Source organism: Oryctolagus cuniculus, chromosome 3 (genome assembly GCF_051225735.1).
Source record: "Oryctolagus cuniculus isolate XC-2025 breed Fujian yellow rabbit chromosome 3, ASM5122573v1, whole genome shotgun sequence".
NCBI classification, from domain to species: domain Eukaryota; kingdom Metazoa; phylum Chordata; class Mammalia; order Lagomorpha; family Leporidae; genus Oryctolagus; species Oryctolagus cuniculus.
The window spans coordinates 70,647,717-70,672,410 of record NC_142869.1 but is presented as its reverse complement, the minus strand read 5'-3'; the positions used below and the strand labels follow the sequence as shown (position 1 = coordinate 70,672,410).

The window sequence follows — 24,694 nt, the reverse complement described above, 5'->3', positions numbered from 1 at the left end:
GAGTCACCTTCTTAGCATAAACTCACATGTGGTTGAAAAGGACTTGTTGCACCTAAAAAAGACTCCTGTCACCCATGTCACAGAGACAGTTACAAGGGCTTAAAAGCTCCAGGGACAGGGACAAAGACCCAATTTATATTTCTTATTATATCACAGATAAATTCTTGTGACTCTTTCAAAATATTCTCTGATTTTGTTCATAACAATACTCCATCATTTAAGTTCAAAATGATCTGATGAGTCATCAGTAAATGTTCTCACAACTAATTCATAAAAGATACATTCAAAAGAGGTTCAGGGAACATCTCCTCTTTTGCTTTGAAGAAAGGACCGTATCTGCATTTGGGAACTGGTATTCATTAGGGTAAAAGCTAAACAGGACATAAAGAACAAAGATCAGGTGTCTTTTGCATAACCATTCCTAGGCAAGAGGTTCAGTTTACAGAGCCACCCCGCTGCCTGGGATTATGGGCTGGAAGCGGCATCCTCTTGAGCAGCGTGGTTGAGCTGGATTGCTAGAGTTCCAGCCAGCCAGAGTGAGAAAGCAAGCTTGCAGGAGGCAGGCGCTCTGCCCAGAAGTCTGGACCTAGAAACGGCCTACATCATTCTGCTGGCTCCATTGTTAAAATTCAATTACATAGCCACCCTGAGTGCTGGGGAGCTGGGAAATCCGTCAGACTGTGTACCCAAGAAAAGGGGGAGAGTGCACCCAAGTGGACACCTAGCAGTTTCTACCACAGACCTAGTGGTTCACTGGATTTGATTGACCATGATCTTCTAACATGGTTCTTGGTATCCTGTCTAGGAGGTGTACTCGGTATACAGGATCCTGGCTGGAATTCTGAATATTGGAAACATTGAGTTTGCAGCCATCTCCTCTCAGCATCAGACTGACAAAAGTGAGGTGCCTGATGCCGAAGCTTTGGAAAATGGTAATTGACGCTTAGGTAGCTGAAGTATGAGTTTCTTTCGCTTGGGTCATTTTTCAAGACACCCTAGAACACAGGGCAGCTGATCCTCGTCCTGCTCCTGGCTCTGATGTTTTCACTGAGCAGTGCCCCTGGAACGTCAGCGTTCCTCCCGTGAGCTGCAAGTGGGTTTCTGCAGGAAGGAGCTCCATGGAAGACAACTGTGGGCAGTGGTTCTCAACCTTGGCTGCTTTTGAAAGTCATCTACACGTTAAAAATATATTTATGTATTTGTGGGGTTGGAACCCATTCAGAATCCAGAGACTGCATCTGCAGGAGGGAAAGCAGACACCTGTTCACTTTTTAAGTTCCGCAGGTAGTTATGCGGGCCTAAGGAGTGAGAATCCTCAGCTATAAAACACAAGCAAGCTGATTTCTCTAAAGTCATGAGCCTCTTTGTGCTCAGCTGCAGCCTGTTCAGGGCCCTCACAGACTAATGTACTTAGTGGCTCTAGGAGTGGAATGCGATCTGTAGCTCTTCTTCCATTTTACTTGCCAAAACACTGCCTGCCACCTCTTCTTAGGTCAAACAGCTCCAAAGAGCTTTTTGGAAGGTTAGGGCCCTGGCTTGTTTGTCTCTGACTCTGAGGCACCCAGCATGCAGTGCTGCCCGTAGTGGATACTGAATAAACACTGACTGACTGTGGGTGTGGCCCCATGTTCCAGTGTCTTCCCTACTCTTCCTTCCAGCTGCCTCTGTTCTGGGCATCAGCCCGGAAGAGCTGCAGGAAGCCCTGACCTCCCACTGCGTGGTCACCCGCGGCGAGACCATCGTCCGCGCCAACACTGTTGACAGGGCTGCCGACGTCCGCGACGCCATGGCCAAAGCCCTGTACGGGAGGCTGTTCAGCTGGATTGTGAATCGCATCAATACACTGCTGCAGCCGGACAAAAACATATGGCAAGTTCACCCCCAGAGCAGAGGCCTCGGGAGAGCTGTCGTCAGCCTCAGCGCCTCTTGGAGTCTGCAACAGAAGCATCTGGTCCTCTCTGGGGCTTTCTTTAGCAACACTCTGAGGCCTTCTCCTGGAAAAGATGCAGCAGGGCTGTTAAACACGATGTGCTCCTGCCTGAGAGGGGAATGGCTGATGGAGTCGCTCAAGTATGGTGTTTAAGAGAATAGGCTTGGCGGCCAGCTTTGGGGTGCAACAGTTAAGCTGCTCTGCTTCCGATCCAGCTCCCTGCTAATGTGCCTGAGAAAGCAGCAAAAGATGGCCCAAGTGCTTAGACCCCTGCACCCACATGTGAGACCCAGGTGGAGTTCCAGGCTCCTGGCTTTGGCTAGTTGTAGCCATTTAGGGAATGAACCAGCAGATGGAAGATCTGTCTCTCTCTGTCTCTCCCTCTCTCTCTCTGTAACTTTGCAGTTCAAATAAATAAATGCATCTGTATCAGAGAGAGAGGGAGAATAGACTTGGCTGAGACCTGGACAAACGGGTTGCATCCAAGCTCTGTAGCTCGATCAGTTGCATGTTCTAAGTCACTGCCTTCCCATCTGTATGATGGGAGCAATGGTAACCTTATAGTGTCATTGTTAGAGTCAAGCGAGGCACTTCACGGAGAGTTCTGAAGCACAGACTCTTAAATGATTACGTCTATACAACTCCTTGTTGTTGTTGTTAAAGAAAAAGTTTGACTGTGGCCAGAGCCCATTTGCAACTCTGCCTCTGTTCTTTTGTATTCTATTTGGTTTCCCTTTAGTTTCCTAAAAAATAAATACGTTTAAAAAAGAAAAAGGTTGATTTATTCATTTGGAAAGCAGAGTGATGGGAGAAGTGTTTAGGGGAGTGCCTTGGGGAGAGCTGGGTGGAGGTTAGAGGGGATCTTCAACCTGCTGGTTCACTCCCCAAATGACTGCAATGCCTGGGGCTGGGCCAGGCTAAAGCCAAGAGCCAGGAGCTTCTTCCATGTCTCCCCTGTGGGTGCAGGGGCCCAAGCACCCAGGCCATCTTCCACTGCTCTCCCAGTAGGGAGCTGGACCGGAAGTGCAGCAGCCCGGCCTGTAACTGGTGCTCCGATACACAGATTGCCTGCGTTATGAACGGCTGCTTAAGCTGCTTGCCCCGAGGACTCAGAATTGTTTCCCAAGCATTGGTGCTTTCCCTGTAGGGTAGAAGAACGGGCACCGTCACATTCTGAAGAGCACGATTCCCATTCAGCTTCGAGGGTTGGGAGGTGGAGGAATGCGTGAGCCAGTGCCTCAGCCCCTTCACACAGAGCGCATCCTCTTTCATCTGCTTTGTGTGAGGGGCTCTGAGTGAGATGTAAAAGGATTCTACTGCTAAAAAAAAAAAAAAAGAAAGAAAGAAAACCATTGAAAGACAAGGAACACATCACCTACCGCCTGAGCTGTGTCTCCCCTCAGAGGTGGTGGGATAGCTTCCCACAAGGGGGGTCAGGGTGTAGGGGCGAGAGGACCTTGGGGCACGTTTGTTCTCATCGGGGGTGTTCCTTCTCCAAAGAGGCTTCCTCTTATCTCTCATTCAGTCACGCGGAGGACGGAATGAACGTGGGGATCCTGGATATCTTCGGGTTCGAGAACTTTCAGAGGAATTCCTTTGAGCAGCTCTGTATCAACATCGCCAACGAGCAGATCCAGTACTACTTCAATCAGCACGTTTTTGCTCTTGAGCAGGTCAGCGGGGACTGTGAAGCAGCTAAGTGCACACGGGAGGGCAGAGGTGGCTCCCAGAACCCTGTAGGCTAACACAGCAGGTCGAAGATGGGAGGAAAACCGCTGGCGAGGCGTGCCGTCAAAGTACATCCACACTCTAGATTCAGTCTGGAGCAGAAGAGGTGCTGAGTGCTGCTGAAGGATGCATTTCTCCACAGGAGTGGGGCTGTGACAAGCCAACTGTTTAAATCTTGCTCTGAAACTCTTTCAGGTCCATCGCCCCCTTGTCTTCTACTTTGTTTTACAAAAACGATCCATGACTGTGCCGTACGTCACAGGATGCTCTCGAATTCGGGACATGGGTCCCTTGCTCCTGTGCTGGCCATCCCGATCCTGTGTGCCCGATCCTACAGGAACTAGGGGCGATTCCAGGGAGGAGTAAGATCTGGTCTCAGTTTCCTAGAAATGGAAGTCTTTCCCCTCTGTGTTTCATGACACTTAAAGCAGAGCAAGAAGCTGCTGGGCCCAAGGGCTCAGGCGCTTTCCCTGTGACCACAGCTTGTGAAGTAGAGTCTGCTCCACCCAAATCCTTACTTAAACCCCAAGACTCCCTTTTGTATGAAGGAGCTGCAGTAGCAAAACAGTCTGCTCAAGCCCCATGGATGCAGGGCTACTGTCTTAACGCAGACACACAGACTACCCTGTGATGCGATCAACCAGATGTGGAGTAAAAATACTGGTATTGATTCCATCCCTGGAGCTGCCCTACACAGTCATTCATGGCCCTTGTTTCAGCCCCGGCACCTTCCATTTATTTCCCTGGGGAATCCAGAGGGTGGTTTTTTTCCCCCCCAGTTTCCCAGCCCTTGGTGATTCCCTGGCAAAGGGTAGGAGTCTGTGTTCTGTGTCACCCAAATGGCTTTCTTTCCAGGTTCACTTCCTTTCTAGGTTCATTTCTAAATGAAGAGCTTCTGAGTCTGTGTGTAGGAGACAGCTGTTGCACAGCTTCAGTGGTGTGATACGCAGACCAGTCCTTCACCGCACACGTGATCACACAGGCCTTCGATGTTGTCAGAGCCAGAGAGTCGATGCTAGGTCTCCTGGTGGTTGGCAGGCCTGTTCCGGACTGGAGAGAGCCACAGTGTGTCTCCCTGCAGGTGGAGTATCAGAGCGAGGGCATCGATGCGGTGCCCGTGGAGTATGAGGACAATCGGCCTCTCCTGGACATGTTCCTCCAGAAACCCCTGGGCCTGCTTGCACTTTTGGATGAGGAGAGCCGGTTTCCCCAAGCAACTGACCAGACCTTGGTTGGTGGGTACCTTTGGGACCAAAGGCACACACGCACACACACACAGAGCAGAACTTGTTCATGTCATCCCGAGTGTGCGTGGGTGGGTTTACCTTACAGGCTTTTGGCTACCTGACAGATTATAAAAGTAGACACCCTGTTTTTGATTGAACTCAAATGTTCTGGCAGAATTTGTGTCTTAAACCCATTATCATCCCTAAACCCCTCCCACTTTCCCGTTGCTGCTATCACAAACGTCATCACCCCGAGCCGACATCGGTTTTCCAGCTTCCTCTCCCTTGTTGCCCAGAGCCAGTGCCGGCCCCCTTGTCTTTGGTGTCCCTGTCTTTTGCCTTTGCCTGGAGCCCATCTACCTCTAGCCCAGGTTAGTGCAGATTCCTCCCTTCCTTTCCATCCTGGACCGGCCGGCTAGTTTTGTCTTCTTTACATCCCCTGGGTCAGGGGAGGAAGACAGGACACCTCCTCCCGGCCCAGAGGCCCTCGTTTCTTCCCCTCTGTTGCTCTCAACCTGATGCTCGAGTTTCCTGTGCTCCTCGCTCCTTTGTCCCTCCCTTAGACAGTGAGATGCCCCAGTCCTCGCATCCCGTTAGTGCTCAGCACAGATCCACACCTGGTAGGCTCTCAGTGACAACCACGACAGGGCAAGCATTGTTTGTTGAGGAAGGAACAGCAAGTGTGAAGCCTTTTCCCCAGACGGAAAGCGGATCCGTGGGAAATGGCCATGCTCTGTGGTTTCCTTTTATCTACAATCTCATCGCAAGTTTCCAAGGTGGGTTTAAGCCAGGGTAGTCTGCCTCCCACTGCTAACCTCAGGGATCTTAAGCAACTTGGCAGGTGTCATTAATGTCCACACCAGGAGTCTTTAGTGACAGCAGGAGAACGTGTGATGTGGGGTGCAGCCTAACACTGAAACCAACCCTAAGCAACTCAGCAAAGTCCAGATCATGAACACCCACCCCTATGGGTGATCTCTCTGCATGCTTGTACCCACAGTGGTAGTACCAGGCTTGTCTGAGAGCCTTTAGTCTGAGTCTTTCATGGCTTAAGAGTGTTTTTGTTTGGAAAAAGAAATCATTCATATTGTAACTTTCCAACATGCACGTCCACACAGACAAATGCGAAGACCATCTGCGATGCAAATACTTCTGGCGGCCCAAAGGAGTGGAGCTGTGCTTTGGCATTCAGCACTATGCTGGCAAGGTGAGGCCACTGTGGCGGTTACTAGACCTGAGTTCGACGAAGCGTTAGTGTCCCTATCACCCAGTCAGCACTGCTCACGAAATTGCTTGCAGATTTCTGTCCCATTTTAGTTCTTTCTTCTTGGACACCCAGTCGTCGTTCCCCAGCTTTCTCAGTGGTGCCACTCACACCAAGTTACCCGTGGCATAGAAGCAATTTCCCGCTGGGGTGGCCCACAGAGCTGCCATCTGCTTCTCACCTGAGCTATTGGCTAGAACTGGCAGCTCTCCAGAGAGAGAACAGATTACAGCTTTTCACAGTGTGCAGTGGTGAACGTTCACATTCGAAAGTCATTTGCAGAGGGGTAGGTAACAGAGGAGGGTGAATATCACAGTGGGGCTCCATGTGTAGCCCCGTAAGCATATGTCTACAGGCCACCAAAACTGTGCAGCTGAAAAGGAAAAAACAAACAACCCCTCCACCATCCAGATGTTAAGCTTTTACAACATTAACTGGAATTTCCACTTTTCATACGCTGTGCCCCCGTCTCGATTTCAAGTTCCTGAAGCAGATTAGTGACTGACTCAGGAAACCCTCTGGTCCCATAGCCAACAACTCATTGCACGTGTAACTCCCAAAGGAGCCATGTGAATTATGGCTAATTGGTTCCTGTGGAGTTTGCTGAGGCCCTGGGCCCAGAGAAGGGGTAGGAGTTTAATGAAAGGCATTTTTTATTACTTTGTTGATTCAAGATATATCAAAATGATCTTTCATATTCATAGCGTAGCATTTAAATTAACTTTGCCTGGTGGCTGACGGTTAAAAGGCAGTTCTAATGTAAGGAAGGAAGACTGCTTTCCTCTCCGTGTTATATTTTCATTTCTTTGTTAATAATTGCAATCCAATTTTTACGCTTAACTATTTCATTCACCTTAGCACTGATATCTGGCCACAAAAAAGTTCATGGAAAATGGAATTAAAATATGAGTCTATTTTTGTGCAAAAGTTTTTGAAACCCTTAGTTTTTTCACAATACACATTTTCTATGAACTTATGAAGATCCCTTGTCTTTTAAAAAATATATGTATTTTTAATTCATCTTAAAAACATGAACAGAGCTTCTATCCATTGGTTCACTCCCCAAATGGCTGCAACAGCTGGTGCTGCACCATGCAGAAGCCAGGAAGCGGGAACTCCATCTAGGTCTCCATGGGTGGCAGGAACTCAGGTACTTTAGCCATCACCTGCTGCCTCCCAGGTGCACTAGCCAGAAGCTACAGCAGAAGCAGAGGAGCCGGGACTGAATGCCAGACACTCGGCTGTGGAATGTGGGCATTCCGCGTGGGGGCTTAGCGTCCTGCACCACCACACCTGCCCCAGACCCCTTCCTTAATGTCCTCCGAATGAACACCAACCTCCAGCCTGCCTCTGCCTCCCAGTCCGGCTCTGTTTATCTCACCCCTCTCTGCCTCTCTCTGTCCTTTCACACCTATTTCCTGCCTGGTCTTCTTCCCTCTTTCTCTTTCTTGTTTTTAGAAAAGAAAGGATCCTTTTCTCTCTGGGTTCTGTGTTCTTTGCTGAATCCATTTGCCATGCAAAGTTTATGTGTAAATAAGGGATTCCCAAGGGGTATACTTAACATTTCTCTGAACTGGACCCTTCTCTTCGGAGAACGGCTCCGCATCCTTGAGCAAGCATTCTGATCCCATGAGTTTCTTGGTAGGCAGTGAGAGGACAGCAGCGATGCGCATGCACCCGGGCTGCCTGGGCTTTGATGCCAGCCTACCGCTTGCGCAGTCTGAGACCGTGGCACTTGCTTCAGTTCCGTCACGGCCTCTGCTTGCCTACCAATGCAGTGAAGCTTGCCTCCAGTGGGGTGCTTTGCACAGAGTAGGGGCCCAATGTATTTTGATTATTCTGATATGATTTCTCTCTTTTTTTTTTTAAAGACTTATTTATTTGAAAGTCAGAGTTACGCAGAGAGAGGAGGAGAGGCAGAGACAGAGAGAGAGGTCTCCCATCCACTGGTTTACTCCCCAGTTGGCCACAATGGCTGGAGCTGTGCGTATCTGAAGCTAGGAGCCAGGAGCTTCTTCCAGGTCTCCCATGTGGGTGCGGGGGCCCAAGGACTTGGGCCATCTTCTACTGCTTTCCCAGGCCACAGCAGAGAGCTGGATCAGAAGTGGAGAAGCTGGGTCTCAAACCGGCACCCATATGGGATGCCAGCACTTCAGACCAGGGCATTAACCTGCTGTGCCACAGTGCAAGTCCCATAAATTTTTTTAAAAAAAGATTTATTTATTTATTTGAAAGGCAGAGTTAGAAGGAGAGAAAGAGAGGTCTTCTATCTGCTGATTCACTCCTTAAATGGCCACAACAGCCGAGGCTGGACCAGGCCAAAACCAGGAGCCTGAAAGTCCATCCAGGTCTCCAAGCACTTGGGCTGTCTTCCCAGGCATATTAGCAGAGAGCTAGATCAGAAGTAGAACAGATTGGACTTCAACCAGTGCCCATATGGATGTGGGCACTGCAGAAGGTGGCTTAACCACCTGTAACACAATGCCAACACAGAGATGTGGGTTTAGTTCTTGTTTTTTTTTTTTTTAAAAAAGATTTATTTTATTTATTTGAAAGAGAGTTACAGAAAGAGGTAGAGACAGACAGTGAGGTCTTCCATCACTGGTTCACTCTTCAGATGGCTGCAACGGCTGGAGCTGCACCTATCTGAAGCCAGGAGCCAGGACCTTCTTCTGGGTCTCCCATGTGGGTACAGGGGCCCAAGGACTTGGGCCATCTTGTACGGCTTTCCCAGGCCATAGCAGAGAGCTGGACTGGAAGAGGAGCAACCAGGACTAGAACCAGCACCCATATGGGATGCTAGCGCTTCAGGCCAGGGCTTTAACCCGCTGCACCACAGCTCCAACCCCAGGTTTAGTTCTGAACTTCTGGCTTCAACCTGGCCCATCCTTGGCTATTGCAGGCATGTAGGGAGTGAACCAGCAGATGTGCGTGATCTCTCTTCCCCACCCCACCCCCCAACTCCCAGTTCAACTAAATAAAAATAAACAAGTCAATGGAAATTTTTACAAAGAACTGCATGGCTGTGTCAAGATGAGTTTTATACAGAATTTGATTAATGACTCACCAGCCCTGTTGTTGGTGCTGCCAGCATTGGACGGTTGACTTGGCTAAGTTGCTATTTGCTTTTTGTGTTGCAGGTGTTATATGATGCTTCTGGGGTTCTTGAGAAAAACAGAGACACTCTCCCAGCTGATGTGGTTGTGGTCCTGAGGACATCAGAAAACAAACTTCTTCAGCAACTCTTCTCAATCCCTTTGACCAAAACAGGTACCTGGGAACCCCTCACCAGCTGTGATCCTAATGCTTGTACCAATCCAGGTGGCCTTTTCCAGTTAGTGTCTAAATACTGCTCGTCCTGCTCTACAAACATTGAAACGTAAGGATTTACCTAAATTCCAGAAAAAGAAAGTGTTTTGTTCATGATTTAATGGCAGAGAATAAGCCTATATACGTGTGTATACACATAGACTTGCCAACACCCGCATGCACACTTCCCACAACATCAGCTCTTAGATGTCTCAGTTTCTCTGTCTGCCATTTTTTATTCTTCCATTTATAAAACCATATGCAATCATCAGTGCATGCTAACCACTCATATGTGGTCCGTTGACCTCAAACTTCCGGGAAGACCATTTCTTTTCACGCATGCCTCCTAGTGAAAGGAGTGTGGAGAATCCAGTGTCAGCTGGGCATGGGATCCTCAGAGGTCACTTTGTCTGACTTCCCACCCAGTTGTCGACCCCACCCTACAGCTCTCCTAAGCGACCTGGGGTGTACATGATCTTGACCCACTGCTCAGTTAATCCTCATCTCAAGACACAAGAAACCAGGACCCATGAAGGGAACTTGTAGTTGGTTCCAGCTCCTTTGATTTACACAGGATGTTGCAGCCTTTGCTAGGCAGCTGCCTCCATGTTCTCCCAGCACTGCACTCCAGGGTTTCATGTGTTTGAGGCTGTGTCTAGAAGTAGCAGTGAGTATGCTTTTAAGAAAGGAGGGGCAGACATCCCTTGTGGCTCATCATTTCATCTTCTTTCTGTATATCACTCTTGAAATCACTGGCACCCATGTCCAGCATGGGGCGTTTGCCTGCTCAGAGAAAAGCCACCAGGCAGGCAGAGCTACTTGTAGAGGAATGAAAAGCCCAGCTCAGAAAACAAAGAGCCACAGTCACAGTCTTTGCTTCGTCTTAAATGGAAGGAAAGTTGAAACAAAACTAGCAGCAGGGGATCATCTGAAGGCTGCCCTCCAGCTTCCTTTCCAGACCTCTCTTGGGGCCAGCCAGGATTTCATTCATTCTGGCTTCCGAGGAGCTGGGGGGCAGGTGTGGGGAGAGCTGGCTGGTATTTCTTCAACAGAGACTGAGGGGTATAGACTCCTTGTCAAGTGATTTTTGTGCGTAGGCAAAGACATGACCATTATTAATAGGGAAACTTCTGAAATCAAAAGCTGTCCAAATGATTCTTCCACTGGCATTTACACCCTCTCATAAAAGTGATTAACGACTTGTCAAATCTGTTCACAATTTTGGAATTTCCGATTTTTCAACCTTTGGCAAAAACAAAAACAATTTCTCAGAATAGGCCACTAGGTGGCACTCTGCAGAAAGTAAGGCTCCACTGCGCGCCTGTTTTCCCCTGGACTCTCCTTCACGTGGGGAGGAACAGGAACAAAGAGAGTCCCGCTCCTGTTCCTGCTTCTTTTTCTTTTAATTTTTTCTTTCCTTTTCTCCCAAAGAGCCTTCCTGCTGTCTTGTTTATCTTCCTGAATATTTCCTTGAGAATGCACCCCATACAACCTGGAGGAAACACACGTGTAGAAACAAACATGATGGCCTGTCATCCTGATATTCCTTGCATTCCTGAGCTGTATATCATGCATAATGATTTCTTTTGAAATCCTAAGCTTGGTTTTCTCCACTTTGTGCGTATAACTAAGAAACCACAAATAAGCATCAAAACTAATTAGCATGGTCCTGCTTCCTTTTTCTGGAATTATTCATGTAAAAATACCTTCAACTAAGGAACACTTATAGAACAGCGTCCAGTAACGAGTCCCCGTGAAGACAGCAAGGGCAATATAGAGGTGAAGGTGATTTGCTTTTTCCATGAAGTAACTAGAATTTTCTTTTACCTTCCCTTTCTGTTGAGAAGTGGGCACTAAAATTAATCTGCTTCAGACAATGGTTGCCCTTGGTGCTGAACACCCCCACCCCCCAAACTAGCTGGAGGTGTTGGTGTAGAACCCTCCGCTAGGTCTGCTCTCCTGATGCACAAAAGCCGATCGCCGACCTTGGGAGAAAGCAGGTGTTTATTGCAAAGCACAGGGCAAGGAGCTGGGCAGCGATTCCTTAATTCTCAGGCTCAATGAGGAGTTGGGGGCGAAGGCTGTTATGGGTTGAAATTGGGGCTGAGAGGTGTATGATCAGCTTGTGCCCGAGTTCCAGATTGGTCAGTGGAGCTTGTGACCTTCTTTGATTGGTGGCTGATGCCATGCTCTTTAGGGAATTTATGGTGGCCAGGCAGACTCCAGTTGGTCTGGAGTAGTGGTAGGGCCACATCTAAGTGGTGGTTTCCTTCTGCCCCAGACCTGGGATTCCCCTCCACAGACCCCTCCACACAATACTGGCCAGCAAGGTTTTGACTATTGGAGAAGCAAATGGCTTCTTGGGTCTGGTGATTAGAAGCTGGTAGGGCCAGCTGTACCACTCTCTCAATTCAGTGAATTCCTTTGATAAAGGACAGGCAAGGACACCTTGGGCTGAGGGAAACAGATGACCTGGGTCCTGATTTTACATTATAGGGGTTCGGTCTCACCTTCAACGCTCAGTTCTAATTTTTCCCCCTGAACCCTTTTATTTGAACCCTTTTATTTAAGGCATACAAATTTCATGCATTTTATAAAAACAACCTCAGGAATGTAGTGATTCTTCCCACCGTGCTCTCCCTCCCATCCTTCTTCCTTCTTCCTCTCCTATTCCTATTCTTATTTTTTACTACAATCTATTTTCAATTAACTTTATACACAGAAGATTAACTCTATGCTAAGTAAAGGGTGCAACAAATAATATGAAAAAAAAAACTGTTTATCAACAGTTTTTTGATTTCTCTTGATTTCTCCTGTGACCCGCTGTTCATTCAGGAGCATGTTGTTCAGTCTCCATGTGTTTGCATATGCTCTGAAGATTCTTGAATTGTTGATTTCCAGTTTCATTCCATTGTAGTCAGAGAAGATACATGGTATGATTTTGATTTTTTTTGAGTTTGCTGCGACTTGCTTTATGGCCTAGCCTGTAGTCTATCCTAGAAAAAGTTGTGCATGCAACTGGTGAGAACAATGTGTATCTGCAATTGTAGCAAGAAAAGTTCAATAGATATCCATTGCGTCCATTTGGTCTATAGTGTCTATTAACTGTTGTTTCCTTGCTGATTTTCTGTCTGGTTTATCTGTCTATTGCTGAAAGCAGGGTATTGAAATCCCCCATTACTATTGCATTAGATATGTGTTCATATCCAGTGTGCATATGTGTTCCTTTAAATCCATTAACATTTCCTTTAAATAGCCAAGTGCCCTGTAAATAGGTGCATATACATTTATTATAGTCATATCTTCCTGTAGAATTGATCCCTTAATCATTGCATGGTGCCCTTGTTTGTCTCTCTTAACAGTTTTTGTGTTAAAGTCTATTTTGTCTGGTATTAGGTTGGCTCTACCAGCTCTTTTTGGATTTCTGTTAGCATGGATTATCTTTCTCTATCCTTTCACTTTCAGTCTGCATGCATCTTTGCTGGTGAGATGTGTTTCTTGTAGGCAACAAATAGATGGGTTTTGTTTTTTAATCCACTCAGCCAGTCTGTATCTTTTAACTGGAGAGTTGAGGCCATTTACATTAAAGGTGACTATTGATAAGTAATGACTTGCCCCTGCCATTTTTCCAAAAATATTCCTATTGTTTACTTTGGATTCTCTTTGTACTTTTATTGGGAGATTTTCTGCCTTCATCTTCTTTCATAGTGGTGACCATGTTTCTGTGTATAGCACATCCTTAAGCATCTTTTGTAAGGCTAGACAAGTGTTGACAAATTCTTTCAATTTCTTTTTGTTATAGAAGGTCTTTATTTCACCTTCCTTCATAAATGAGAGCTTTGCAGGCTGCAGTATTCTGGGTTGACAGTTCTTTTCTCTTAAGTCTTGCAATGCATCTTACCACTCTCGCCTAGCCTGTAGGGTTTCTGCTGAGAAGTCTACTGTGAGTCTAATTGGAGATCCCCTGAAAATACCTGGCCTTTCTCTCATTTTCAGTCTCTTCTTTGTGTTTTACTGTAGAGAGTTTGACTGCAGTGTATCATGAGGATCTTCTCTGGCCATGTCTATTAGGAGTTCTGTGAGCTTCCTATAATTGGACATCCCTTTCTTTCTCCAAATTAGGGAAGTTTCCTGTAATTTTTTCATTTAAAAAAAAGCCTTCTAAGGCCGGCGCCGCAACTCAATAGGCTAATCCTCTGCCTGCAGTGCCGGCACCCTGGGTTCTAGTCCCGGTTGGGGCGCCGGATTCTGTCCCAGGTGCCCCTCTTCTAGGCCAGCTCTCTGCTGTGGCCAGGGAGTGCAGTGGAGGATGGCCCGAGTACTTGGGCCCTGCACCCCATGGGAGACCAGGAGAAGCACCTGGCTCCTGCCTTCAGATCAGCACCAGCACCAGCAGCAGCGGCCATTGGAGGGTGAACCAACGGCAAAGGAAGACCTTTCTCCCTGTCTCTCTCTCTCACTGTTCACTCTGCCTGTCCAAAAAAAAAAAAAAAAAAAAAAAAAAAAAGACCTTCTAATCCATTCTCTCTTTCCATGCCTTCAGAAACTCCTAATTTCCATATGTTGGGTCATTGGATAATATCCCATAAATCCCCCACACTGTTTTTTTAGTCTTCTTCTTCTTCTTCTACTACTACTACTACTACTACTACTTCTTCTTCATCTTCTTCTTCTTCTTCTCTTCTTCCTCCTCCTCCTCCCCCTCCTCCTCCTTCTCCTCTTCCTCCTCCTCCTCCTCCTCTTCCTCCTCTTCTTCTTCCTTCTTCTCCTCTTCTTCTTCTTCCTCTTCCTCCTTCTCCTTCTCCTCTTGTTCTTCTTGTTCTTCTCCTTCTCTTCCTCCTCTTGTTCTTCTTCTTCTTTCTTCCTATAAAACAGTAGGACATCTTCCACTTCTTTCCGAGGCCATAGAGAGCTGGATTGGAAGAGGAGAAGCTGGGACTTGGACCAGCACCCATATGGGATGCTGGTGCTCCAGGCCAGAGCATTAACCCACTGTGCCACAGTGCCAGCCCCATTCTCTCTCTCTCTCTTTCTCTCTCTCTCTCCTTCTCTCCCCTTCTCCCTCTCTCCCTCTCTCCTTCTCTCCCTTTCTACCTCTCTCTCCCTCTCTTTTTTTGGTAAATATTTATTTATTTATTTGAAAGAGTTATACAGAGAAAGAGAGAAGGAGAGGCAGGGAGAGAGAGAGGTCTTCCATCCGCTGGTTCACTCCCCAATTGGCTGCAATGGCTGGAGCTGCACTGATCTGAAGCCAGGAGCCAGGAACTTATTCTGGGTCTCCCACGTGGGTGCAGGGGCCCAAGGACTTGGACCATCTTCTACTGCTTTCCTAGGCCATAGCAGAGAGCTGGAATGGAAGTGGAGCAGCCAGGGCTTGAACCAGAACCCATATGGGATGCCAGCACTGCAGGCAGTGGCTTTACCCATTTTGCCACACGGCTGGCCCCCTGCTTACTTCTAAGTAATCCTATGATCTATTTTTTGAATTTTGTTTCTGGTATTTCTTCAGTCTCTTCATTTTCACATTCTGGTATTGAAGGCATCATGTTGTCTTCATTATTCTTGTTTCTTAAATTGCTGCCTTTATTTTTAAGCATTTCTGGAGATACTTGTTGGTTTTTTTTTTTTTTTACCCCTGTGATAGCTTTTATCTTTGGACTGTGCCTCTGTGGCTTAGTGGAATGTCTGCTCTTCCAGTGAGTACCCTGAGACGTGTGCTGCGTGTGTGACCAGGGAGCTCTGTTCAGTGCTGCAGGATGAGGGGAGTATCCAAGGAGACACTCAAGATGAGTGTGGTAAATCTCTGTTTTTTTAAAATCAGAGTGGTGGTTTAATCTGTTCTGTTGGCCTAGTCTCACACTCACCTCTTCTCCAAGGAGACCAATGCCTGGTCACTAACCCAGTTCACACTGCCACAAGAACCACACAAAGGATCTTTGCAGTTCTTGGTTGGAGCATGGATCCTGCATCAATGACTCTCACCAGGGGATCAGGGAGCCCCAAGTGTGTGGAGCTGCCCACAGTGACTGGCCAAAGATCCAGCCACACCATTCACCCTCACATGCAGCCACAATGTCTTCATAGTCCTAGCACACAAGGCTCTCACAGTCACAGGCACCTAGCCCCATGTCAGTTCTCCCAGCTAGACTTAGATATCTCCCCTGGCTGGTTGCTGGGTGCACAGACATGAGCTGGTGCAGCTGTTGCCTAAGTCCAAAATGGCATCTGCTTCCTCTCAGCTAGTTACAGGGCACTGGTGTTGGGTGGTCGAGGAGAGAGAAACGTGCCCCACCACTTATTCCCGTTTAGGTTGGCAGGTGCACTGTCCCCCACAGGGTTCCACGTTGGACTCATGCCAGGCTCTTCCTGCAGCTTCATCACGAGTGGCTTGGGCTGCTGTAGTCTAGTCTCACCTCACTCTCCAAAGCTGACGCTGAGGCTCTGGGCTGCTGAGTTGTGCGTGTCCATACCCTCCATGTAGATCCACAATGTCCTTGCAATTTACGTAGAGTTTCCTCTACTGTTTTCTCCCTAACTCTTGGCTGAGATCGCACTCTCTCTATGCTTTATTTGACTGTCTTCCCTAGACTAGAACAGTAAATGCCCTCTCTTGTTCCAACATCTTGGTGTCTCTCCCAACTCTCAGTTCTAAAGTGATTCTGAATCCTGCATTGAAAGTCACAATGTTAATTATGCATCTACATTTTAGAACATTGATATTTGATGGTTTTGGGTTTTTCTTAACAGTACAGTCTGTAAAGAGAGAGCGAGAGCGAGAGAGCGAGAGAGAGAGAACAAACTCCATTCAATGGGTCACCCTCCAAACACCCACAGCAGCCAGGGCTGGGCCAGGCCAAAGCCAAGAACCTAGTCTGAGTCTGTTGCATGGGTGGCAGTGCCCCAACCACCTGAACCATCACCTGCTGCCCCCCCCCCCCAGGTTGCATACCCACAGGAAGCAGATACCATCAGGAGCAGAGCAGAAGCTTGAACCCCCAGGCACTCCAATGTAAGATGCAGGTGTTCTGGGCAACATATTAGCAACTGTGCCAGATGCCTACTCCCAGTCTTTTTTTTTTTTTTTTTTTTGGTTTGTTTTTATGTATCCTAGTTGCAAACCTTAAATAATTATTGTATTAAAATTAAATCGGGTACTAGATCAGCAGTGAGAATAAATAGTATAGGCAATTACCTTGTAAACTTCTTTTTAAATTTTATTTATTTATTTATTTATTTATTTTGACAGGCAGAGTGGACAGTGAGAGAGAGAGAGAGAGAGAGAGAAAGGTCTTCCTTTGCCGTTGGTTCACCCTCCAATGGCCGCCGCGGCCGGTGCACTGCGGCCGGCGCACCGCGCTGATCTGAAGCCAGGAGCCAGGTGCTTTTCCTGGTCTCCCATGCGGGTGCAGGGCCCAAGACTTGGGCCGTCCTCCACTGCACTCCTGGGCCACAGCAGAGAGCTGGCCTGGAAGAGGGGCAACCGGGACAGAATCCGGCACCCCAACTGGGACTAGAACCTGGTGTGCTGGCGCCACAGGTGGAGGATTAGCCTATTGAGCCACGGCGCCAGCCACCTTGTAAACTTCTTTTGGAGCGTGAACAGTTGGAAGGAAGAAGAGGGATGAAGGTTGGGAAGGTATTAGCTTTGAGTGGTTGGGAAGCTGCTAGCCCTAACCTTCGAGAAAGTCCAGTGTTAGATTTCTCAATCCCAAGAGGAGAGGACATTTATTAAGAAGACTCCGGCCGGCGCCGCGGCTCACTAGGCTAATCCTCCGCCTAGCGGCGCCGGCACACCGGGTTCTAGTCCCGGTCGGGGCGCCGGATTCTGTCCCGGTTGCCCCTCTTCCAGGCCAGCCCTCTGCTGTGGCCAGGGAGTGCAGTGGAGGATGGCCCAGGTGCTTGGGCCCTGCACCCCATGGGAGACCAGGAAAAGCACCTGGCTCCTGGCTCCTGCCTTCGGATCAGCGCGGTGCGCCGGCCGCAGCGCGCCGGCCGCGGCGGCCATTGGAGGGTGAACCAACGGCAAAAGGAAGACCTTTCTCTCTCTCTCTGTCTCTCTCTCACTGTCCACTCTGCCTGTCAAAAAAAAAAATAAATAAATAAATAAATAAAAAAAGAAGACTCCTAAGAGACGTTGACAGTGTTCTAGCTCCTGACTTGGTCTTGGCTGTTGGTTGTAATACTCACTGTGCTATCTGTTTTGCACACTTCTCTTCTGTGAATTCTATTTCACAGTAGTTTCTTTTCTTTTTTTTTTTTTTTTAAGATTTATTTATTTATTTGAAAGGCAGAGTTACAGAGAGGCAAAGGCAATGAGAGAAAGAGAGGTCTTCTCTCTGCTGGTTCACTCCCCAGAATGCCACAACAGCTGGAGCTGCGCTGATCCAAAGCCAGGAGCTTCTTCTGGGTCTTCCACGTGGGGGAGGGCCCAAGGACTTGGGCCATCTTCCACTGCTTTCCCAGGCCACAGCAGAGAGCTGGATCAGAAGTGGAGCAGCTGGTTCTTGAACCAGCACCCTTATGGGATGCCAACACTGCAGGCAGCAGATTTACCCCCTAAGCCACAGCGCCAGCCCCTCATTTCTTTACTGAAGAAGTCCCTGCAGTTAAGTTCAGCTTTCCAGAAAATTAGATTACTGTCTTCCTTTGCTTTTGAAAATAGGCAGCATCATGGGGTACTGGGTAAAGATGCCACCCGAGACGCCAGCATCCTGTGTGGGTGCTGGTTCGAGTCCCAGCTGTTCTACTTCTGATCTAGCTCTCTGCTAATGGCTTGGGAAAAGCCCCCAGAGGATGGCCCAAGTGTTTTGGTCCCTGCTAGTCCACTTGGCATTTTCCCATTTCCTGTCTGCACTTTCCTGTTCCGATTGTACAGCCCAGGGTACTGAAGAAATTCAACAGCAGGTGGAGAGAAATCATGAGGTGCAGGGTCGGCAGGGGCAGGGCTCCCTCTGGGTTTCTGCAGCCATCTCCCAGGGCCACTCTGCTGGCACCTGCTGCATCTGATGGCAGAGTTGCCTGAGGGACACTCTCATTCCGAGTCTCAGTGATGACCAGTAAACAGAGGAAGCCGCAGCCAGTAGGGGTTCTCTCGGGCCTAAGAAACCAGGCTTCTGCCTGCTCACTTCAGACGTGATGACATTTCTGTCGGAATCCTTCCTATTGACTGATTTTACGGGTGCAAGTTCCATGTGGCAGCAACACTGCCTTCTAATCTTCATCTGGGTCTTCTCAAACTGAATGAGCCCGGAGAAGCACAGCAGAGGAAAGAAGTTACAACAAGGGTTCAGGGCAGAGTTCCCTGTCTGGGGAATGTTCCGCTCGCTACTGGTATGCCAGAGAACGGTTCAAACAGCTCAAGGGGACAGAACTTGAAAAACTCATTTCTGGTTTGAATCATGAATTTTGACTTCCAAATAGTCATTTGGGGTTTTTAAGAGGTTAGGAACTTGGGAGAGAAGAAAATCAGAGGAGCACCGGAGGGAACATTGTCTTGAGCCCCAAGTCTGCCTTTGCCTCCCTGCTCTCCTTCTGTCCCCGTATTCTCAGCTCTCTCCCGCAGCGTCTGCCCGGCAGTGCCAACCTGCACGCCTCTCTTTCTTGACTGCCACGTGCTCCCCGTTTTACTTGCCTGGGGACAAGATGAATGGTACAGGTAGTATCTGCAGAGTGCTACAGAAGCCTTCCTGCCGAGGCCCTTGCTGTCCGTCATCTGATTCCTGATTCTGTAACTCCCAGAATTCATGGCGCTGGGCTCGGAAGGGGGTGCCTTTTGCTGACCATTGCTCAGAGTTTTGATTTTCCACATATGGCTGCCCCTCTATCCCAGCACTTCTGTAACAGGGTCTGGCCAATGACCTGAATCCGAGTGATCCAATTCCGGAGCCACCCATGTGGACAGAGCCCAGCTCTGCCTTACGCAGAGGTTCTGGTGGGCTGGCCTCAGGGAGCCTGGGCAGTGCCGTCCTCCTCACCCCGAGGCCCAGGTCCTTCTGTGTGACTTGGCGGCGTATCTGTCCATGGATGATGATGTATTTCGTATCTGTCTAGACATGGTGGTTTCCAGCAGGAAGAAAAGAAATCCGCACACCGAAGGGGCAGAGACAGCTGGTGGCAAATCCCAAAATATACAAAAGCTGTACAAAAAGTAAAATTCTTTTTCAGTTTTATTTATTTACTTTTGTTTATCTGAGAGACAAAGTAAATGAGACAGACAGACAGAGATCGGCCAGCTGCTGTTTACTTTCCAGATGTCTGCAAAGGATGAGGTTTGGTTAGGTCAAAGCTGGGAGCCGGGAACTCCATCCAGGTCTCCCACATGTGTGGCAGGGACCCAAGTACTTGAACCATCACATGCAGCCTCCCAGGGTGGGTATTCGCAGGAAGTTGGAACTGGGGCAGAGCCAGGACTCGAGCCCAGACACTCCACCATGGGAAGCAGGTGTCCCAAGGAACATCTTAGCTACAAGGCCAAGTGGCACTCCCTACCTGTTGTAAAATTCTGAAAAGGCATGCAAATCAATAAAGGGGCACCATAAGCACTGTGTCTCTACAAGATAAGTAAACAGAGGAGAGAGCAGGGTAATGTTATGGGTCAGCAGGGGAAAGTTTTTGTTTTTTTTTTTTTTTAACTAAGACTTCTTGGAAGAGACTTTTTAAAGAAAATAAGAGAATAGGGAAAATTGGGCAGTCTAAGAGTAATGAGGTCCATGGCACTGGCAGGAGCGAGAGGAGAGAAGATTAAGAGAAGAGCCTGCTGGGGCCGGCACTGTGGCACAGTGGATTAATGCCCTGGCCTGAAGCACTGGCATCCCATATGGGTGCCGGTTTGTGTCCTGGCTGCTCCTCTTTAGATCCAGCTCTCTGCTGTGGCCTGGGAAGGCAGTAGAAGATGGCCCAAGTGCTTGGACCCCTGCACCGACGTGGGAGACCCAGAGGAAGCTCCTGGCTCCTGGCTTCGGATTGGCCCAGCTCCAGCCGTTGAAGCCATCTTGGGAGTGAACCATCGGACAGAAGACCTCTCTCTCTCTGCCTCTCCTCTCTCTGTGTAACTCTAACTTTCAAATAAATAAATAAATCTTTAAAAAAAAAAAAAAGATAGAGAGAGAGAAGAGCCTGCTGAGGACAGGACGCTCAGGGCAGAGGGAAGGTATCAGGAGGAGGCAGGACAGGGAAGGGGCAGGCTCATCTGCCCTGCTGAATGGAGTATGCCTGGGTTGGTGGGGGGGGGGAGAGGGGTGGGGATTGAGACCAACTAGTGAGAGCCAGGTGCACCCTGGTGTCAGTGTGTGGCTGGGTGTGAATAGGTGTTTGATCGGCACTTTCCCATTCTAGATTGAGAACTCAGATCCAGTTGGAGTTCATTTTTATAATAAGGTATGGGTTGAGGTTCATTTTCTTTGTCCATTAGTTCCAAATCCATTTGTTGAAATAACTATTGCTTTTTCTATTGGATTGCTTTTGCATCTTTGTCAAAAATCAATTGGTTATATTTGTGTGAGTCTGTTGTGTTAATCTATGTACCTGTCTTTTCACCAATACCACATGGTCCTAACTATTTTGGCTTTATAGTAGGTCTTATCTAATTATGATACTGTGGTTCTTCCACCTTTTGTTCCCTTATGATTTATTTACTTAATTATTTGAAAGAGGGAGGGAGAAAGCCAGCACCGCGGCTCACTAGGCTAATCCTCCACCTTGTGGTGCCGGCACACCGGGTTCTAGTCCCAGTCAGGGTGCCGGATTCTGTCCCAGTTGCCCCTCTTCCAGGCCAGCTCTCTGCTGTGGCCAGGGAGTACAGTGGAGGATGGCCCAAGTACTTGGGCCCTGCACCCCATGGGAGACCAGGAGAAGCACCTGGCTCCTTGCCATCAGATCAATGCGGTGCGCCGGCCGCGGCGGCCATTGGAGGGTGAACCAACGGCAAAAATGAAGACCTTTCTCTCTCTCTCTCTCTCACTGTCCACTCTGCCTGTCAAAAAAAAGAAGAAAGAAGAAAGAAGAAAGAAGGAAAGAAGGAAAGAAGGAAAGAAGGAAAGAAGGAAAGAAGGAAGGAAGGAAGGAAGGAAGGAAGGAAGGAAGGAAGGAAAGAAAGAAAGAAAGAAAGAAAGAAAGAAAGAAAGAAAGAAAGAAAGAAAGAAAGAAAGAGGGAGGGAGGGAGGGAGGGAGGGAGGGAGAAAGGCATGGGGTAAGGGAGAGATCTTCCAGCTGCTGGTGTGCTCCTCAGATATCTGCAACAGCCAGGGCTAGGCCAGGCTGAAGCCAGGAGTCAGGAACCCCATCTGGGTCTCCCACATGGGTGAGAGGGACCCAAGCACTTGAACCATCACCCACTGCCTTCCCAAATGCATTAGTGGGAAGCTGGGCCAGAAAAGGAGAAGGAGAGGAGCCAGGACTTGAACCATTGCCTAGATATGGAATGCGGGTATCCCAAGCAATGGCTTCACCCTCCATCCCACAGCACGCACTCCTTTATTTTTCTCTTTCAAAAGCATCTTGGTTATTCCAGTTCCTTTTCATTTCTGCATATACTTCAGATGCAGTTTTGGAGATTTTGACTGGAATGGCATGGACTCTGAATCTGGCTGAGGGGAGGTGACATCTTTGCTGTGCTGAGTCTTCCTGTGCATAAACATGGCACGTCTCTTCATTTGGGTCCTCTCTGACTAATCAGTATTTTGTTGTTTTCAGCATACAGGTTCTATGCATGTTTTCTTAGGTCCATGCTTAAGTATTCAGATTTTCAGAACTAGTATAAAAGGAGTTTAATTTTTAATTTTAATTTTTAATTGTTCATTACTAATATGTAGAAATAAAATTGGTTTTTGTGTATTGACTTTGTTTCTTACAACCTTGCTTAACTCACTAGTTATTTCTTGGAGTTGTTTTTGTTTTCTTTATTGATTTTGTAGATTCCTTGGGATTTTCTATATAGGAAATCATGATGTTGCAAGGTGTCCAGCGTGTAACAAATCTTCCCAGGCAGACGAATTAGTTAATTCACAGGCTTTTATTGGGGTTCTGCTCCCGGGCGAGGTTCCCCGGTCCCAACAGAGCAACAGAGCGGGGCCAGGGAAGTCGCGCGTCAGAGATTGGGAGAGCTCCTTTTATAGATTCAGGGCCTCGGGGTTAAAGGTTGAGGCAGGTCTGATCCTCATTGGTTGACCTTTAGGCACCCGCAGGGACCTTGACAAGGACTTTTCTTCCCTGGAAGTACAAATAGGGACTTTCCATTCCTGGAAGTGTGGGCCTTCCCTCCTTGCGGATCCCAAAGCTACCAGATGTCTGTGAATGAGAATCTTTTTATTACTGTCCAATCAGCTTTTCAAAAAAATGTAAATTTTATTTGAAAGGTAGAGAGAGAGAGAGAGAGACATAGAGATTTCCCATCTGCTGTTTCACTCCCTAAATGCCAACAATGGCGGGGACTGGGCCAGACCAAAACCAGGAGCTAGAAGCTCAACTCAAGTCTCCCACGTGGATAACAGGAACCAAACTACTTGAGCCATCACCTGTTGCTTCCCAGGGTGAACACTAGCAGAAAGCTGGAATTACCAGCCGGAGCAGGGGCCCAAACCTGGGCCCTTTGATGTGAGATGTGGGTATCCCAACCAATGGCTTAGCCACTGTGCCACTTTGCCAGATGTTGCAAGAGATGGCTGCAACAGAGGTTCTTGTCTTCTTGCAAGAAAAAATTCAGACATCAGATAGAGAGTAGTGGTAAGCGAGGCAGCAAGGTTTAATGAGGTAGGGCTCCCGTGAGGATGATGGGTACCTCTCCAGGTGGATCTGAGAGAGAGTGCCCAGTCATTTAGACTGGGATAAACATGATTACAAAGTTTAACGGAGAGAATGCACCTGGCAGGCCAGGCGGGCGTCTCAGCAAAGAGCTGAGCATGCATTCTGCATTCAGAATGGGGCTTATAAAGGTACAGGGTCCACCAAACTTCCTGCAGTTTCTCCTTCCCCCAGCCCTCTTCTCCTGGACAAAGGGTTTGCTGAGTGGGAAATGGGTAAAACTCCTCCTAGGGTTTTATCACCCGATACTACCAGACTGGGTAGCCCACTTGGCACCAGGCAGAGAAGACTCTAGGAGTACCTTCCTTGGAGGAAGGCTGAGACCATGTATAAATTACTAGGGTATGGGCAGGGCTTTGTAGTGTAAAATAATACTTTGTCATGCAAAAACAGTGCCTGCTTTCCAGGCTGCTACACTCCTTTCTGTGGGCGCTTTGTTTTCCTGAGGGCCCTTTCACACACGTGGACTAATTTCTATCTTCCCACCTAACACAAACATGGCTCCTATTTTTTATTTCTTTTTCTTACCTTCTTTCAACCACTTATTTCATTGACTTCTGATACAAGGCTGAGTAGAAGTGGTGAAAGGAGACATCCTTGCCTTGTTTCTGATCTTGGGAGAAAAGCATCCCCCTTTCTCACTATTAAGTATGATGTCAGCTGTAGGTTTCATGTAGGCGCCCTCACACTGGCTCTTCCCTAAGACATATCCCTGGCCAGTCACTTCTCTTCCTCCACTTCTTTTCTCAAAACCTACCTTTCCTGTCTACCCTCTCTAAAAATGTTTTTTAAAGATTTTATTTATTTGAGAGAGAGAGTTACAGACAGAGGGAGAGACAGAGAGAGAGGTCTTCCATCTGCTGGTTCACTTCCCAAATGGCTGCAACTACCAGAGCTGAGCTGATCTGAAGCCAGGAGCCAGGAGCTTCTTCTTGTCTCCCATGTGAGTGCAGGGCCATAGCAGAGAGCTGGATCAGAAGAGGTGCAGCCAGGACATGAACCGGTGCCCATGTGGGATGCCGGTGCTGCAGGCGGAGGCTTAACCTACTACACCACAGTGCCAACCCTTACCCTATCTAAAATTTGTCCTTAACATTTATCACTAACTTACATAATATATACATTTGACTTATTTTTCTGCTTCTTACCTAACTTCCTTCATGGTAATGTCAACTCTGAGATGGTGGGAAATTTATATCTGATTTGTGCTGTTGCAATATCCTCAAAGCCTTGAGCAATACCTGTCACAGTTCGTTGGTATTTGTATGTATTTACTGATTAAGTGATGAGATGGATGAACCAGCTCTGCCCTCCCGCCTGCAGCTTCGCCTTCCTTCTGACCTAACGGGCCTGGCCTGTCCCTGCTCTTATTGCAGGGCAGCTCGTGGGTGGCCTCTGCATGCCCTCTCTCACCTTCACAAGGACTTTGGCCCTTCAGCA

The 24,694-nt window shown here is 48.0% G+C and overlaps 1 protein-coding gene across 2 annotated transcripts in view; it reads left to right on the top strand.

Annotated features, from left to right (window-relative positions):
• The window catches only part of MYO3B (myosin IIIB), a 474,261-nt gene that overhangs the window by 210,382 nt on the left and 239,185 nt on the right, over positions 1–24,694 (top strand). For both annotated transcript variants that reach the window (XM_070070709.2, XM_089328195.1), the window contains exons 17-22: positions 806–932; positions 1,659–1,869; positions 3,456–3,603; positions 4,740–4,893; positions 6,003–6,091; positions 9,289–9,418. In XM_070070709.2, coding sequence (XP_069926810.2) covers positions 806–932; positions 1,659–1,869; positions 3,456–3,603; positions 4,740–4,893; positions 6,003–6,091; positions 9,289–9,418 — 859 coding nt within the window. The remainder of the gene's footprint in view (positions 1–805; positions 933–1,658; positions 1,870–3,455; positions 3,604–4,739; positions 4,894–6,002; positions 6,092–9,288; positions 9,419–24,694) is intronic.